The sequence below is a fragment of the Bombus terrestris genome, chromosome 5 (assembly GCF_910591885.1).
Source record: "Bombus terrestris chromosome 5, iyBomTerr1.2, whole genome shotgun sequence".
NCBI lineage: Eukaryota > Metazoa > Arthropoda > Insecta > Hymenoptera > Apidae > Bombus > Bombus terrestris.
The window spans coordinates 6,959,728-6,978,587 of NC_063273.1; the positions used below are offsets into that span (position 1 = coordinate 6,959,728).

Below are 18,860 nucleotides of genomic sequence, written 5' to 3' on the forward strand. Positions count from 1 at the left end.
GCTTGTAAAAAGATAGTAATTTCTCTTATATTCATTTTTTAGAGTCAGTTAATTGCACTATTTTCTCATCGTGGTTGTTTTAATTGTTTTTTCAATTAGCGTTGCGTTGATGAGTAATCACGTTTCTTTAAGTAATGCTTATGTTTCTAAAATTCCCAAAATTCTTCCACCGAAATTGTGGAAGTATGTTCGCGTTCACAGTTTAGGTACCTATTGTGGTCAAAAGAATTAGGTATCTAAACTCATCTATTGGTATGATTTATGTCTCAGAGAATTTTATTGAAATCTTTGAAGTTGGAGTTTGTTTCACCATTGTGATACCACCGGAAGGAGAATCGTATTCAACATAGTTATGCATTTCTTTTTTTCTTCATTGTATTTACATACTTCTGTAGGTAGGACATGTGAAGATCTTTAACCTTTTGAGGGACACATTGAATTAGAGTTAGATAAGATGTATTTTAGATGAATTAAATTTATGATTAGGTAGAATATTTTTAAGCTAATATAGATATATGATAGGTAGATCTTTTGGAGTAAAATCTTGGTACATATAAGTAGGTATTTGGTTAGGTAGGAACATACTTACCAAGGCTGCTTGAAAACGTTGCTTCTTAACAATGCTAATGTGTGTTGATTTAAGTACGTTAGTTTTTAAATAAAGTATACCGTTAATTAAGTGTATAATTAACTAATCTTTTGCGTTCCTTTTTTGTTGTACGTTTTGCGCTACGATCACGAGATCGAATATTTTGCAAACGCACACCAAGAGGAGGATTTGTTTGAAAATTGACTTAATTTTCAAATAAGTCCCGCGCGAAGGTATCGGTAAAGTAGCAATCTTAATTATCAAGTACCGTAGAAGAGTCCCCATCTGTGGTCCGAGGAAACTATCGTTTGTCGATAACATAGAGGTTCGTGTCGCATTTGGGTAACAAAAGCCACGAAATAACGCAAATTCAGAATGAAATAAGCATTGGTCTAGGACAGGATGACAAAGAAAATACACCGAGGCAAATATACAACGTACGACATTTATTCTCTCATTTTCCTTAAATCGATATCATCCTACGTACGGGTAGATACAGAGGATCATATAAAGGTACATGAATTTCCATGAATTCTGAAAATTCGAGGAGATATATCAGCGTACCCTTACGACATCCCTTCTATTCCTCTCTGTCGTGTGCGTACAACTGTGTATGCGTGTGTGCGTATCTATACTTCGCTTCCGGCTGCACTAGCTCCTTTACTTCGGATTCATACTGTGTTGCATCTTTCTGCGCGTTTCAATCTTTCATTCGAACGACGTTTTCGCGTTTCTCTTGTCCACGAGTCTGTTTTCTTTTTCTGAATAAAACATTATCCGACAGGCGAGTAGTCGAACAAGAACAACAAGAACACGTTTTTGCACGGTGTTTCAAATATCGCAGCCATACGCACTGTACGTAATTCGTCAACTCATTAATAGAATTCAAACGACTAGTTTCGGAGCGTAGAAATTTAATTCAATTCATTCGACATATTCTCTGTTCTTCTATTTTCTAATTTCTCCCTTTTTTTTCTTTTTCTTTTCGTGCGATCGATGAATCTTTTGAATTCGAAATGTAACACGCGACGATCAGGGAACGTTCGATCAAACCGTGAGACCGTGAATCGGGATATTTACAGCATTTACGGCCGTGTTCCACGCGGAAAAACAGGCCGACGACGCGGTCGAGAACAGTCGATGGACAACTATTCGCGACGAATCGAGAAATACTTCGAGCTAGTATAAGACCGATTTTCAAATTCGTATGGACTTTGCCTAAATTTCAAACAAGCACTCGTCGATCGTGCCCCATTTTCGAGGATATCGACGTCTCTGTTAAAAAGCGGCTCTCGCGATCCTCCCTCCATTCTCATCAATTCGAGGCGAAATTTTTGATAAAAGCACGCGGTAATTCGGAATGAAACGTTATCTATTTACCTTTCTTCTTTTTAACAATGACGAATAAAACTAATTGAACGCATTCTATGTACACATCGACGCACAGTCTCTGGTCCTACGTGAGTGTTATCACTCCACGCGATATGCCACGGGCTCGATTTCCTGCTAATTTCTTTCTTCGTTCATTCGCTCGTCTTTCCAATCGATACGGTAGCGGAGAGCTCACCCTCTACGGTTCAACAGCTTCGTAGCTCGTGGAGCTGACTCGCTGAGCAAGTTTTGCCGACGTTAAATGAAATTCAATATAAATGATATGTAAATCGAAGGCGACGCTTTAACACAGTACTACCCTTTTCCTTGGGAAATTTATTTCGAAGGAGTTTCATTTTCTTCCGATACTATACACAGTATCATTTCAAGCTCTTAAGATCTTAAATGTCACGGGAAGACCGTGTCAATTTTCTTCTCCGAACCATCACTTTACTTACGTTATTCTACTCTCGAGTTAATAAGAAAATTATTGGGACAAAACCATTTCGTGTCTCGCCAATTACGTTCGAGAAACATATCGAGGCGCTGAAAGGCCGCAGAGGGGTTAAAGGTGCCGCGAAACTATAGAATCTTAGAGCAAGATCCAACAACGATCTTCTGTTTTATTTTACAATAGATAACGCGTTCGAGTTTCACGTTTTTCATTGCATCGATTCTCGAGCTTGACGACACCGGAGTTTGCAGATATTTCTTCCATTCTTTTAATGCCACTTATCAAATATTGTCATGGATTCTTCTTGCCTGCTTATTCCAAACGCCACTTCCGATAGACGAACGAAGAAATGGCCGACTTAACGTGCTGAAAGTCTCGACGCTCCTATTTCCTCTCAAGATCGTTCTAGACATCTTGAAATCGTAATATTTTTACAATCGTGCCGTCGTTTTTCAACTTTTCGCTCTTTACCCTAACAGACAAGAGGAATCAACTTACGATGCGTTAAGGGCACTCGAAGGGTTGAACAGTATCCTGGAATTGAACGGCGTTAGGCCGTCACCGACAATTGCAGTCCCGTAGAAAAAATATTCGCTCGATTTCCTACTAAACTCTCTGCGCAGCGAAGTTACAGTTCGCGTTTGGTTGCGAAAGCGTAAAAGCTCTTACGTTAGCCTCACTTCTGGTATACCGGATAGTGTCAATTTACTGCACATTTCTCAACAACTTCGAACAGCTTAAACATCTTCGATAAGTAACTTCGAATATGTAGCAACTAATTAATCTCCGTGATAACTTTAGCGCCTTAGACTAGAATAGTTTTCTACGAATCCGACATTGGTAACGCGCGTACGCAGGCATGTACGATCTTAAGTTGCTTTTTTTCCATTTTTGTTGGAAAATTTGGAAAAAGATCGAATGACAGAAGGTACTAGATTCTGAAGATCCGACATTAAATTTTGCACTCGAATTATCCCAATATGCATATAATTTGTTCGTGAAATGGTGGAGTTTGTTCTTTAAATGATCTTAAAATGGTTCAAATATCGAACGATATATAATATTAGATCGTTAAATTCAATCTACGGTGAATTTTAGCGAAGGATGCATATAGTATCTCTTTATAAATGGCTGAGTTTTCAAGAGGAGAACTTGGAGATATATTTAATTATCGAATAGTACAACGTACCAGATCGTGAAGATTCAATATTGAATTTTGAGCTCGAATTATTCGAAGTTAAATATGGATACAGTTTCCTGTTTCTTGAACGACCGAGTTTGCGCGCATACTTCGAACCTAGCGTCCGATTTTTGTGGAAGGAAACTTCCATAGAAAATCTTTCTCTTTCAAGACTTTCATCTTGAGTTTTAGGATTCATTCTCCTCTCCGGTTTCAAGGAGTTGAAATAAAAATAAAATTCAAGAAGATGAGAGTTTCAGGGTGAATACCGCTATTGAGAAAATTGCTTTCGGAAATCCAAGCTAAATAAAGGGGAGAAGAAAAAAAAAACAAAAAAAGAGGAATAGGAAAAGAAGAGGGCTTTCAATAAGAACCAGCGAACACGAAGTTTGGAAATTCGAGAATCGCCGTAGATCGATTTCGTCGGTTGATGGCCACCGAGAAAACTGGGGAAAGGGTTTAGAAGTTGGACTTTCTTTTTGCAAAAAAAGAATAAGAGCTTGTACAGTGTACAAGAAAAAAGGCTGTTTTAAAAAGGATCTTCTGTTCCTCTTCTAAAGTAACTTTTCTCGAGTTATTGATCTTTTTTTACACGCCCACGTACACTCGATAAATATGGCACACAAGAGTCATCAAGATTCAACGAGAGTCTACATCATATGATACAAGTTCTCTTCAAAAACTAGTAAACGAACACAGAACAAAAGAAAAAAGGATGGAGAAAGGATATAGAAAAAAGTAACAAATAGAATGAACGTAAAAGTAACAAAATCGCTGGCACAAATGACAGAATCGTAAGAGATGAAAAATAACTATCTAATCGATCGATGATATGTCATCGATTAAACTGTAAATCAAAGAATAGCGCTGCTCGTAGTAGACGGCTTTGCAGACTTTGGTGCATCTTGGCAAGGGGCCAGAGAGTCGTTGGAAATTGCTCGGAGACTTCGCGTAGCCTATTGTCGACTGAACAGACTGGTACCCATTGGACGAGATCAAGGATCTATGGTAAAGCTTCGATCTATTTCATCGAGATGGTCCGTCGATTTGTTTCCATCAGGCCGTTCATTGTGATCAGGCCACCTCGGCGGTGCATCGTGGTCGTCGTGGAGGTGTTGGTTGGAGTCTGGGACGTTATCTCCGTGGTTGCACTCGTTGATGCTAGTCTCTTCTGTGAACGAAAGAGGAATTTTATAAATTGGAATATTTACCTTGCGAAACATAATTAGAGATTAGGAATCTTTTTGATTAAGCAAGTTAGATTTTACGTTGAAGGGTGTGTCGTAATACAATTAGACACAGATAAACGTAATCAGTAAATGAATGATTAAGAACATAGCAGCGATAATTATGTGATAATATAATACCTATGTAATGAGATAAAATTAAGTGACGTAGATAACGCGCAATATAATATGATACTATTCCTGATGCAATGTCAAAATGATGAGGAGATTTGAATCTCGTCGGTTGTGAAAATACGTGAGATACGAAGACCTTATACCGTAATTTAATTATCTGTTTTCGGTATAGACATTCTCTACCCTTCCCTCGACAAACGCTGTTTATTAAATGGAAACAAATTTTCCAAATCAGTTACTCTCCACCTCTTATTCTTAGAGGATTCTTAGAGGATAGAATTCTTAGAGGATTCTTAGAAGGTTCTTAGAGGATTCTCAGAGGATTCTTAAAGAATTCTTAGATTTGCATAAGCTCGAAAGATCCCGTCAATCGATTTACTAAGCCAACGATAACACGACATAGCAACCTCCTCGATCATCCATGCTTATTAATCTTGGTAATCTTCCCTGGAAAACAGAAAGGGGATCGATTTAAGGAATTCCTGGCCTATTCGTTTTCTTTTAGTCAATAGATGGACGTGATCCAGTTGTTCCAGTCAGGAATGTCCGGATCGGAAAGGAATGGCGCGAAACTTTATATTCGGCACGCCCCGTCGCGGCGAACTTTCGCAATCAGACCAGGGATCACGTAAGATCCGCGCCGGAAGGAAGGCATCGCTCACTTCCGGTCGGTGGGGTCAACCAAGTCCAGGCACGTTCTCGTCAACGGATCCCGGAAATTGCGGCACGTAAAAGCGTCGCGATGCCTCGGGATTACTTCCAATTCGAGTGTCTTTCGGCTTCCCCTTAAATAGCATAGCCCGATCACGATCTTCGTTTTATCGTACTCGACCGGTGCCCGTTCGTTAAAAAGCCGAGGAAGAATGGCTCCCGTTGTTTGACTCGCTTAAATTCCCCAGGTCGTTTATTTGCCCATTGTAATTGCGTTCCATGGTTTCGATCTTTGCAACTTGCTGCGTCCTCTACGTCTTTATCGCCTCCCGTATAATCTCGGTTTTATACATCTGACCGAGTTTTATTCACAACTAGGAGAAATAAATTTTCATGAAGATCGTTTGCTTTGTGACAAGCGAGGTTAACTCGCCACGTTTGATCGCTGTGTGAAAATACTTTATACCAGGGTTGATAGCGTGTGTAGAACGTTTCTTCCAGTATAGAGCAATAAATGCAGTTTCATTGAGCACGAAAGTTTATTGCGACGAAATTTATTCCAAGACACGAAATACGAGAACTCTGATGGAAATACTTCTTTTGGCAGAGCTCAAACTGGCGGGAAATTATTCTATTATATCTGATTAACCTTCAAGAAATTTTAAACGTTGCTAAAAAGTCATAAAAAAAAGTTTTATTTATACCATGTATTCACCGACATTGCGTAATTTTATTCGTTAATTTTATTCACCTGATTTTGTCTCTATATTTTTTTCTCTAATTTAAATATATGCAAGTGGTACAAGGTACCATCTTGGAATTAATTGGTCACATTCCTCCGCTAATTTTCGATCGAATGGCGGAAAGCGCGGCCATCGAGGACGGCTGGCAGAGTGGCGCGGGAAATTTAATAAAACGCAAATCGAGCTCACCTCGGCCTCGTTCTCTTTGTAGGGCCAGAAGTCAATTTGCCTGAGTGCTTCCAGCTGGTTCTCCAGCGGGTCGCTACTATTGCTTTTCGTCGAACCGCCTCGTAGCCCAGGATCCTTCTTCCACGCATAAATAGGTCGCTCCAGGCCCACTTGGAGTTGATTAGCCGTTCGTTCCGCCTCGTCCGCGTGACCGTTTTCGTTCCTTGGGTCTTCTTCGTTCTTTCTCCATTCGTTTCCGGTGTACTTGGGCGAAGAAACCGCGGACACCGCGACGAACGCGTTTTTTGACTTCGACGAGGTTGCGTCGGCCGTGGTACCTGGTTTGGAGATCGGCATGGCGGTTACCCTGTGATAGGCGAATTGCTTCCATTTCGTGGGCCACGTGCCTGTCGAACTCGTCTTGCCGTAATTCCACTCATCGTTGATTTTCTGCTGCCACGGAGAGAGTTCGTTGCCCTTCCCGTTCCAACCATTCTGCTCGTTGGATTTTTTTGGCCAAGCATCCCCAGAATCTTCCTCTTTGACTTTCACAGGCCACGAATCTTCGTTGAACTTGGACCCGTTGTCGTTCGTCTTGGACGTCCAAGATTCGTTGGACTTCGTCGACCACGAGCCACTTCTCGTCGCCCACGAATTCTTGTCCCCCATTTTAGATATCCAAGAGGTAGATTCTGGCTTGGCTAACCACTCTCCTCCTTTCACCTTCCAGGAGTCGGAGTTGCTGCCCTTGGACGCCCAAGCGTTGTCTTTCGTTTTCGCGAACCACGAGCCTGGTTTGTTCGATTTCTCGGACCAAATTTCGGGCACGTTCGTCTTGTCGGGCCAGAGAGTTATACTGGATTTGTCCATCCACGAGTCGTTGGCTTTTTCAGGCCAAGATCCCTTGCTCGTCCACTTGGCTTCGCTGTTCGCTCTCCCGAGAGGTTTGCTCCACCTTCGAGAAGTATTCTCATCGGAAGGTTCCATCGCTTTGATCTGGTACGGCTTCCAAGTAGATTGGTCGGCCGCCATTACCCAGGCACCCACCGATTGGATCTTGGGCAAAGCAGCTTCATCCGTCCACGAGTTCTTCTCTTCGTATTTCCTTCTCCAAGCGCCAGAATCATCTCCTTGCATATTCTCGGTCTTCATCCAATCCTTAGAATTTTTCGAATTCGACAGCATCGTCCATGATTTCATCGACTCGCCGGATCTTGTCCTATAGTCGCTGAAATTGCTCCTATCGTCGTTCGATTTGTACCTGGAAGCTTCCGTCTGAGGCAGCTTCTCTTCCTTCGAGAACTCCTTCGACGAGAACAACCTGCTCTGTTTCTCGTCCTTCTGTTTTCTTTCTCCGTTTGACTTTTCGGCTTCTTCCTTCGACCAAGCACCGCTATTCTGCTTGTCTAAGCCCAATTTCTTTACCAAATCGGCGTTCGGGTTGTACGACTTTCCATTCTCGTCTTTCGGCCACGGCTTAGCGCCAGGAAGCTTATGAGGCCATGTAGCTGGATCAGACGTCAGGCTGTTCCAGGTTTTCATAGTTATTTGTGGTAACACGACTTTTTCCTTGCTCTCCTGTTTCATAGACGATTTATTAGGTTCAGAGCGATTTTTACCTTTCTCCCACACGCTGTTTGCCTGATCTCGATCGTATAGTTTCATGGGCCTTTCTCCTTGTTGCCACGAAGGCGCAACTTTCATAGGTTTTTCCACTGGCCAATTAGATCTGTCTCTGTTCCATGAATGTTGAGCACGTTGCTGTTGCCACATTTTCTCGGCTTGAGCTTCCTGTTCAACGCCTTCTTCGTTGTCTAAAATGGGCCAATAATTCTGTTCAACTGGTAAAAAGCTGTCACGTTGCGACCAATACTTGGCGTTGTTCGAAGGTTGCCTCCAAGACCATTTCTCAGACGAAATGGGTAATAGAGGACGTTCCTCGGGTCTCCATGGTGGATTGTACCCGTACGACAGATCCGGCCAACTTTTGCTCAAAGCGAAATCTCGAGATCTCGGCTCGTACTCCTGATCGGTAGAAAATCCATCAGACTGTACATTGAAGTCGCCTTGGTAGCCCTCCTCGCGTCTTCCTAGAAACTCTCGCGACGCCGGTGACAGCTGATTGTATCGTAGTCGGTGGTACGTTTCCGGTATGTCGTAGTCTGGAACACGTCCCGGGTCTGAAAGATCGAACACGCTCCAGCACTTTCGAAATAAGTGGTTAAAGGCATTCGAAACTTTTTGTTTAGAATGCGATGGAATCGACTTTGCTTACTAGTTTGCGAACTGTCTGGAAGATTTGTTGATACAGAGCGATGCAAAAGACCACCGAAGATCTTGGACGTGGAATCGAAAAATGCAATTCGTCGAATCGAATCTGGCGTAAATGATTCCGCCGCGTTTAGAAATCTTAATACTTTGAAGACCGAATTTTTTAGTAACCTGCGAGAAACTTGTTTTTTTATTCATTATCGAAAATAAGGAGCGATTGTTTCGAATAGTTTTATAAAGAAGGCGTAATGCATTAAAGTTTGAGACCAATTTAAAAAACATTGATAACAGATATATTTTTATAGTTAATTAATTTCTAATTGACGAAGAATTTTGTCCACTGTGTGAAAATAAGATTCACTAAAAGTTAAAAATTGTTTAAGTCTAAATTGTAACATAGAAAGTAAAATAAACGTCACATCGCGAAACGTTATTTTGCATCGCTCTGTAAAGAAACGCGCAAAAATGGCCTGATTTAACCTTGGAACCCACCTGTAGGCCTGTCGTACACGTTTGTGAACTCCCTATGTGGTTGAACGTGACCAGGCTGACGAGTTCCAATCTTGCCAAACCGCATCGGTCTTTGATTGCCAAGTTCACCAACCTCGTTCGCTAGAATTGGATTTCTATCGAAAGGGAAAGACTTGGTGTTGCTTTTCGACTTGTTCTGTTCGATCAACTCTCTGATAGAAGGCAAGCTTCTGGAACTCTGTGGAACAGAGTAACGCGGACTTGTGGTTTTTTCGGTTTCACCCTGCAGATCTTGTTGCCAGGGTGGACCAAAGAGTCTCTCTGCTACCAGACGCCAGTGAACCGGAGTCGTTTGCCAGGGCGTTTCTGTGGTGGTCAACAACGGAGGCGTTGCTGGTACAGATGTTAAGGTGGTCGTGGAGAAACGATGCTTCGGTTTCTTCTTCTTCTTCAATTTCTTCCGCGACTTCCTCGAATCGTTTGAAGATTCGGAAGTGGTTGGAAATAGAGTAGAAGTGGACTCGTAGCTGCGTTTCGCTGCTGGATCCAACTCCTTCCTAGACAGTTTCAGCTCGTTCTCGGTGTTTGCTGTCGATAGAAGCAAAATAACGTCATTTTTACGGTGTGCAGGTTCCTTCGATTAAAATGGCTAAGTTTAATCCTTTAATTACGCGTATCTTCCTATAAATCGTTCCCTTCAAACGCAAAAAATGCTAAAGCGAAGTACTATAATCAATAAGCGGTTTTGAGATACAGCTTTCTACGAACATTCACTCATTATGGGTTACGGTAACATACAAACAAATATTTATTTTGTAGAGGAAAGTATAGCACAGCTACAAGATTATAATTATTTGCAGAGTGAAGTAATCATAAAGTATCTTATTTATTTTACTATATTCAAAGGCTGAAACGCTGATAAATGTCAGTCGCTGATAAACGGTTGCAGCATCTCAAAGTCGATAAAAATTTTAATATCATTGACGTTATCTATATGTAAAGGTTTAAGGTATGAATGTAAAATATGGTCAAACGATTTTCGCGGTAGGAAAATTTTGTCTCTAGAACACGCGGTATATTCGCATAGGTAGGTTCTTCATTCGCAGAGGCGAGCAGCGTCGAGCAACGTCGATTTATTTCTCATAAAAAGCACATCGCGATACGTCCACTCGAACCGAGTTCTCCCGCAGGCGGCGCTCATCCATCAGCGCGAGCAAATGGCCATTATTAAAGCGGCATTGTTCCTGTAATGGAGATTAAGATGGTTTCGCGCGTAAAGCGCTTTACCTACTGCTTGCCCTGGCTCCGATGCACGGACTAACTTGTTCCTGGATTATTCACTGTCTCCGTATACACTGCCCCACCATGCGTCACGCGTTAGTTAGGAAATTAAGAGACGGATTTTACATACGATCATTTCGAAAGAAACCGCCGAAACCCTTTGACTCTAATCCGTTTTTAAATCTCTTCGCTCTCTCCCTTTGACAAGGCGACAGGAATCGTTGAATTTCGTTTAAATATATATTTGAAGAAGTTGAGGAGCTTTGCGGAAAAAGAAGCCATAAAGCATGGTGTGTACGGTGAATCGAGTAAATTACTTTGGAAGTGTTTGAGTTGTAGCTTTTTAATATCGGCTACGTATGAATTGATAATTATAATTAAACTAGTATTTGAGAAGAAATTGCATTTGATTATGGGTTATTCCTCGTGTAGTGCACGTGAGATTAGGAGTGGTTTTTCCGATTTCGAAATAGTTTACGCTCCAAATTCTGTCTTTTTTGTCCACTTGTATACTTAAGAATTTTTATCTTGAAATCTATTCATCGGATGAGAAGTTGTTTTAATTTCAACGTGGACGATTCGATGTATTTAAATAAAATTCTTTTACGTTGATAAATTATTTTTCTAACGTTGAAAATGATAAACTAATTCTTTTGTTTGTAACTGACAAAAGTTCAGCGTCCAACAATTCGTTCTGCTAGTTTCTATAGTACCAGTTGTGAAAAATTTGTTCCACAAATGGCATTGACTCGGTACGGTCAAGAAAATCCATTCACGGTTCAATTCGACTTCATTCGAATTCATTCCCTTTGTTTCCGGGTAATCTCGTCGAAGCAACGCGAAATGGCAAGAGTACATCGTGGCGTGAAATGGGTTAACGTATTGTTCGCGTGCCAGGAAGTAATCGAATGAGTGAGACTCGGGGGTGTGGCGGTGGGTGAAAAAGAGTCGGTGGAAGCGGACGAAGAGAAAAGGGAAAATCCAAACGGAGAGGATTTCCCGCGGGCGAATTACATTGATTTCCACGTTATACAGATCGACTAATTGTCGGGAGGCAATTACACCGGGCAATAATGCAGACACTATTTCGTCTAATCGACCTATTGTGAGACTTTATTGGATTCTCCTTGGTCGACTCGAACGCGATTAGCAGCGAGGGTCTTCCCTTTTGCGACAACTTTTTCCTTTTAATAGCTTAACTGGACGAGAACACCTTGCAACTGTTCCCACTGAAATCTATTTACTCGGCAATGGCTTCTTACAGAAGGGTAGTCCTCTGTTTTGATTCTGAAATTGTATACCACGAACGAAGCACGAAATTGACCTATCATATTATGAGACTTCGTGTTGCACGAATAGAGAGCAGAGCTTCTTTGCGTTCTAATTTCTCTAAAAGTGGCTCTTACGTCTATTTTTCTTATCAGCTATAACACTGTAACTTAGGGCTATCTAGAACTGCCATAGTCAAAAACTGTGGCTTTTACACATAGAATTACTTCTTATAAATTTCATATGCATTACGTGAAGCGTCGTACAAGTTAAAATTCGATATATCTTTCGCTTCATCTTCGTTGCTTTGGTGTAGAGATACTTGTATCATCCCGATTACAAACCTACAAATCTTCTACTACCACTAAATGATACAAGAAGTATTGGCATATATTTCTATAGAAGGAAATGAAATTAATTGAATTTGTCAAGAAGATAATATCTTTCTATATAAGTTTTGTTTACATAGTTAACGAACGACAATCCTTGATAAACGATACATGATAGACGACCGTGACAAGGTTTGGCAACCACTCATCTCACATTTCAATGGTCTCATTGACAACACAACTCCTTTACCCTTATTCCCTGTTGCTAGATACAGGACGCGTCTTAAACGATAATTAACCGGGGAAGTTCATCGAGAGTCGCAACAGGTTTCTTCTTCTTCGGGAGACCACGAGCACGTTTGTAATAAAGTCTCGAGACGCAACTTTGTTGCGAAACTTGCCCGATCATCGTCCCTTGTCGCCTCGCGAGTAAACATTCAATCGATGAACCGGTTCGAATCACTTCCGCTTTGCTTTAACGCTACTCGTGATCGTGCAAACAATCGAATTTCGCTACACTCGCGAATCTTCGTTGGAAGCTTGTAGAAAGGCTAACGACGATCGTCGATGTTGGTGTGCCTCTTCGATGAAGGGTTAACGAGGACCGAACTATTCACCCAAATACCAATTTCAAACTATTCTGCCGCGGAATTCCTTCGCCTAGGTGCTTTTCAGCTTCTTGCCCTCGAGACACCCAAAGCGTTACTTACCAAGCAGTTTCTGCACCCGCTCCCATCGGCTTGGATTCTCAGCTATCTTCACCAAAAGTTCCAACAAGTTCTCCACCAGCGTGTCTTCTCGAGCCTACCCAACAATGCAACGATAATTAAATTATCCCATCAACTCTAGAATATGAGAGAGAAAGTAATAGAACGAGCAGACGTAGAGTAGCAGACATAAAGATGCATGCGCTCTCGTTCGTAAATGTTAGGGCAATCATGAACATTATATTAAATTATTAGTTTTGTCGTCTATATCTGTCGTGTCTTTTTTACATGGTGTAAATGGTTTTATGTCGTATAAATGGTCTTCTTGGACTTTTCTGTCTAATTCACCTTAAATTTTTTAATTATAGTTTAGGATAGACAATTGTTGAAAGTGGAACATCACTAGTTTAATTTCTGCAAATAGTTTCAACAAATCCTTGTTATGTTTTACATTCAAATTTCTTAACATTCAATAATTTTATTGAAATAATATCTGATACTAAATAGATCTCACACTGTACAAATCTTGCATGCATACATAAGAACTAATGCATATTATTCGTATAACTTTACACGAATAGATGAAAATCAATACGTAATTAGTTTGCTACATTACATTACTGCAATCCCTGCAATTAATTTCAGCAAATTTTTCCTATGTATATATATTAGGTAAACCTTGCATGAATACAAAATTCTGATTGTTTAATCGTTTTCTTGATGATTTTCCTCAATTTTTTCGTATACCACTATTCGATGTTCTGATACTTGGGAATGACAGTATGCGCGCAATCTTAGATAAAGAAATCATGATAAAATAACGAACAGGAAACATCTTAACGTATTTTCTCCATACACTTTTTCCTGCACGACCTTTAAATTTTAATTTACGCTACTATTGCGAGACTGTATCTTTGCGTATTAACAGACATTGAGACCAGCAAACTCGTACAGACAAAATAGAACTCGTTGATGAAGTTGTTGAACGTCGGTAGTTTCTAAACCGTGACTCGACCAAGAGAGAATTTTTCTCGGTTCTCCGTGGAAACATGTTTTCCCCTCTCGCTTTTCCACTCGAACGTGTTTTGCAAAATATGCACGCACCGCTCGCCGCCGGAAATTCTCGTCGCTCAACGATCATTAACGACTCGACGGAGTCGTGAGCGCTCGTTGCGCGCCATGCTGCTCTCTTCATTTGGATCCACGGCTCTCCTGGCTTTTCTGGATCCTGTTCAATGTAAAATCACAAACCTGAATCGTGATTCACAGCACAAATGTCATTTTGCTTCCTTTCATGTCGAAACGTTGTCTAATCTGAACTTTTCGAAGAATTTCTTAATTTCAAAGTTGTTCTTCTTTCGAAATGCGCATTTTGACTACTCGTATAGAGAAAATGAGAAAACTCATCTTTGTGTTTAAGTTAGACTCGTTTCATATTCTTCTCGATTTCTGGTACGATCGTATACTACGTCTTATAATTACGAAGCCGCTCTAAAATTGTCAAAACGTACTTGCATATTGGATATCTTGTAGCTTCCACGAACATTTTTAGATTCATCCGAAACTTTATCGATATAAGCATAACAATAGCTAATGAAAATTCAAAATGTTTCGTATTGCACATAATATATTCATGAAAAGTTTCTGTAAGTTTTCGAAGACTTTCATAAGCTATTGTATCTATAAGAATAAAAAATGTTGCAATGGTTTCACAGTCATGTCGTGCAATATATCAATGAAAAATTGGAGCGTTCCTTGGTTTGCTATATTTTCCAAATTAGTAGTTATATGGAGATCGACTAATTTTGCGCCTGCGGAAAAAATTCGAGTATCGTGGACGGAGCAACGACACAAGGGACTCGACTTCCGCTCTGGCGTTCCTCGTAATTTCCGTCGGAGGATTCCACGGACTCGTTACGCGTCCTCTCGCTGCGCACTCTCGAAAATTCCGGGCAAAAAGAGAGTAACGAAAACGATCGGAAGCCGAAAGGGGGACGAACGAAATCGTGGACAAAGGAGAGTGTAGATCGATCCTCTGGGGAGATTGTCTCACGTGGTCGATAAACGTTTTCGACGGTGTCGCCAGAAGGGACGGCCACTGTCGTGCTTTTCCGGATGCCGTGCTTCGTAATTTCCGCTCGAAACTCCTCCCTGGTATTTCGTGTCGAATATCTCCGACCGGTGGCGATAATCGTAAATCACGGGAATTAAGATTAACAGCTCCGTTTCGTGATCGCCGCCTCTATTGGGTCGCCGCTACAACAAGTATTTTATTTGCGCAAGTGCATCACGTCTATAGGCTTTTACATATTATGGTCGTTACAAGTATACGAGGAATGAATTTATCCTCTCGTGACGAGACTTGGACAAGTTAATGAATATAGGTAGATAGATACTATAAATTACACGGTTCAAATGTTATACGTAACGCTGTATTACGTAATTTCTATAAAAATCAGGAAATCCTGAAGATTATTCTCTAAATAGTTCATTCTGAATGTTTCTTTATTTTATTATATCATCGAAGGGCTTAAACATATCCGAATAATTGCTAGCCTTTCGATAGGATATGTGGATAATGTAATTACAGAATCGAAGATGGGAAGGAGTTAAATTAAACTTTTCTCATTTATTGGTAAAATTGACACTGTGGCACACGGGATTTCCTCAGAGTTAGTGAAAATTAATGTGATATTCTCTCCATTTCCATCGTTCGCAAGATCTCTGCCCCAGTTTTTTTTCCTTTCAATAACAAACCAGCGAGCCCTTCGCTTCTACACAGATGTTCCTACTTCTCGCCCCTTTGTGAAATAGAAACTTATGCGAACTCGAGTCTCACAGGCTGTCTTTGACAAAAATCATATGGATTTTCATTTGCACCGCTTTATCAGTATCCCCCAGAGCCAGATGTCGGTTTTATCTCTTCTATAGGATTCTCTGCATCCCTTCCTTCCCTTACCACGCTAAAACATATTTCTTTTCTCTCTTCATCGTACTTTGATTTTCATTGAATTCTTTAATAAAAGACGCCTAATAAAATATTCCTTCCCTCGCTTTTCTCTAATAAAGCTCGACATATCTCTACCATTTTTAGCTGTTCTAAGTTCTGTTCCGTGAACGAAGATCCCCGAAGCTCCTCCTTCTGTTGTTGACTCCAACGGCGGTGACAGTCGAGAACGGCTGCTACTGCGACTGCTACTGCGATGGTTTACGCGAAGCATATTGAATTATCCGTGAGAATGCCGCTCTTTGTGCGACCCACGCACTTGCACGATAAGTGCACCAGGTATCTGCCGCGATAATAGCGGGCAAGAGCGCGAGACATCCTTGCAACGACGGAAGAATGCGCGCAATCTGCAAGGGCGCGCCTTTCAGCTCGAATTGCCTTCTACTTTCTTATTCGTTATCTGCCCTATGGAATGCTGGTAGTCCATGATTATGTTAGACAAGGATCCTGCTTTTATTTTTTAAATGTTATTGCGTCTCGTCGTGTAAAATTATCGTTAGAATTTTGTCAGAATCGTTCATGGGTTAGATAATTTCGTTAGAGGAAAAAAGATTATTTTATGTGAGAATACGATTTGTAATAGATGCCCGATATTACTTAATTTCAATTTGGTAGTGAGCGTGAAATGTTTCTCAATGATTGAATTGTCTCTGTTTTCGTATCACCTCGATTTGACTTGCAGATCAGAAAAAATGTGTCTGTCCTTAGTGGCCACGCTTCTACTTTCACGGGATGTCGTCTTATTCCCAACAATTATTGTATCGAAAGATTGTTTGATAAGAGATTTATAACTAAGACTCTTTAGAATCACCGAGCACCCCCTTTGGACGCTCTTTTGTGAATCGTTGACTTTAGAAACAATATAAAAGTTAATTACGAAGTTAAGAAACGAGAGCAAATAGAATTTTCCGAAACACAGCGATTACAGGAAGGTTTCTCTTTGAAATAAAGAGAAAGCGAGAGATTTTTACGAGGATGTTCAAGTTCCACCAAAGAGGCACGACAAAAGCTCGGCTCTCGTTCGTGGATCCAATTGTCGCAGTAATCGCAGCACGGTGGCGAAGGAGTCGCTTTAAGAATATTGAATTAGTCGGGAGGATGTATTCTTTGTGCCAGAGTCGGACAGATGACAACGATGAAACGGAGACCCTGCCGATTCTCTAACTCGGCGCGCTGTCTCAAAGAAACTTAATTTCTTCCTGACTATTTTAGAGCTTTTGTGCATGAGAAATACCATCCTTGTCGCTGTTCTTCCGTTACAAGTGGAACATGCCAATCGTGTAAGAAGAGAACCGGTGAATTCTTTGTGGCTGTGTCATTCACTTATCTTGGCACGATAATGGAGAGGACGAGCAAGTACTACAAATGGCGCCAATTTCATTATCGAATAATTCTTCGGTTAATAACATTTTCGCTACTACCGACGCATGTATCGTATCTCTTTAATTACTCGAATTGAAATAATATTATTGGCGAAATTTGACGAATCACCGGTTACAAATTATAAGAATGACAATTACAAACATCTTCGGAATTTACAATTATTTATTCTACCTCCTTCTGATAAATAAATTTACGTAATAAAATTTCCTTTTCGAGATGCACTTAAATAATGTGAATAAAAAGTGGAGTTAATCAGTTGGCCTTTTTAATGTGTTAAATCAATTGAAAGAATCGTATTGTTAGTTTATCTGCGAAAAAGATAGCAGCTTCTATACGAAAACAATTATTATTTCCGACGAGGTTTCCGCAGAATGGCGCACTGCAAGCAGAGAAAGGACACGTCCTCGAGGTCGTGATTCCGTTCCATTTTCGAAAGCAGCGGAGGATCGTTGTCTTTTGTGCGTGCGACAAGAACAAATAGCCTCGGCGTGTATCTCGAGCCACGGGAAAGAAAACAGGACATTGTATCTGCGCGATAAAAGAAAACTTGCCGATGGTTAACCGGCTTGAAAGCGGGACTGGCATTTATCATCGTGCTGCGTTTTATTTCCTCCACCCCCGATCGTTTCGCGACAACTTTCTCATTTGTATCTGACATGATTCGCGGCACGTTTCTTTCTACGAATAAATGTGCACCTATGTGCACGTTTTCCAAAAAGAAAGAAAGAAAAAAAGACAGAGAAAGAACAAAAGAGGAGAGGTAAGGGAACTGCAAGATTACTCATTTGAGAAACTATCTTAAGTCCAAAACTAATTTTCCCTGCGATCATTTGGAGAACAAATTAGAAACGACGTATATACTTTCGTAATTTAAAATTTAATCTCCGCTCAGTGGAAGAAGATTTCCCTAGTCCGAGACTTCACCGTACAGAAAGGCGAATCATTTTTCAAAAGACCCGACGACGTAATTGTAAACTGTTCGATTCACCGGGACGTCAGGTAATTTAAAGTTTGAAATGCAATCTTTGCGGCGGATCGCCAGGTTTGCTCGAACAGGTTCATCTAAAACCTAAAGTAAGAGGAAAATGATGAGTTGCAGCGACGTTCGTTATGAAGAAGACAGCTGTTTCGTTCTGAGGACAGTTAGCGATGCAAGAGGGGATGGATGGTGGTCGAGGGTGGGTTGTCTATTTGAATGATCGCGATGGGATCAAAGTCCGGCCGCAGGTAGCTGAAAAGACGCTTTGAGTACGAACAAAGCCACTCGCCGTTATTGGCCCGGGAACATGGTGCCTAACGGCTCGCAGGCCGGATTATTTATCGATTGCGGATACGCGCAGCCCTTTGAGATCGACGACGCCGAACGGCCACCGATGAATATTTCCTCTCCATTTTCCTCGCACTTCGTTCCACGCCTGTTTATTCGGTTTCAACGCTTCCGGCCTGTACGCTCGAATTCCCCGTCCCGTTCGAGCTTAAAATCTGTTCACGTTACACGTGCTATCCCGTGGAATGGTATAAATCAATTTCCATCACTTCTATTATGGAATTTTGTTAGGGACTTCCATTGCTTTCCATTCAATTATTTTTTCTTTTTGAAGCGATAAGTGGATTTAGTTTGCATA

The 18,860-nt window shown here is 41.0% G+C and overlaps 1 protein-coding gene across 3 annotated transcripts in view; it reads right to left on the minus strand.

Moving 5' to 3' along the window:
- Positions 1-1,018: 1,018 nt before the first annotated feature.
- LOC100648318 overlaps positions 1,019-18,860 on the minus strand; it is a 167,483-nt gene continuing 149,641 nt past the window's right edge. For 2 of the 3 annotated variants that reach the window (XM_012308597.3, XM_003395488.4), the window contains 4 exons: positions 12,849-12,942; positions 9,281-9,847; positions 6,539-8,697; positions 1,019-4,765 (listed from right to left, as the gene is read on the minus strand). In XM_012308597.3, coding sequence (XP_012163987.2) covers positions 4,616-4,765; positions 6,539-8,697; positions 9,281-9,847; positions 12,849-12,942 — 2,970 coding nt within the window. In that variant the 3' untranslated portion in view covers positions 1,019-4,615. The remainder of the gene's footprint in view (positions 4,766-6,538; positions 8,698-9,280; positions 9,848-12,848; positions 12,943-18,860) is intronic. The other variant, XM_012308596.3, reaches the window with a different exon arrangement.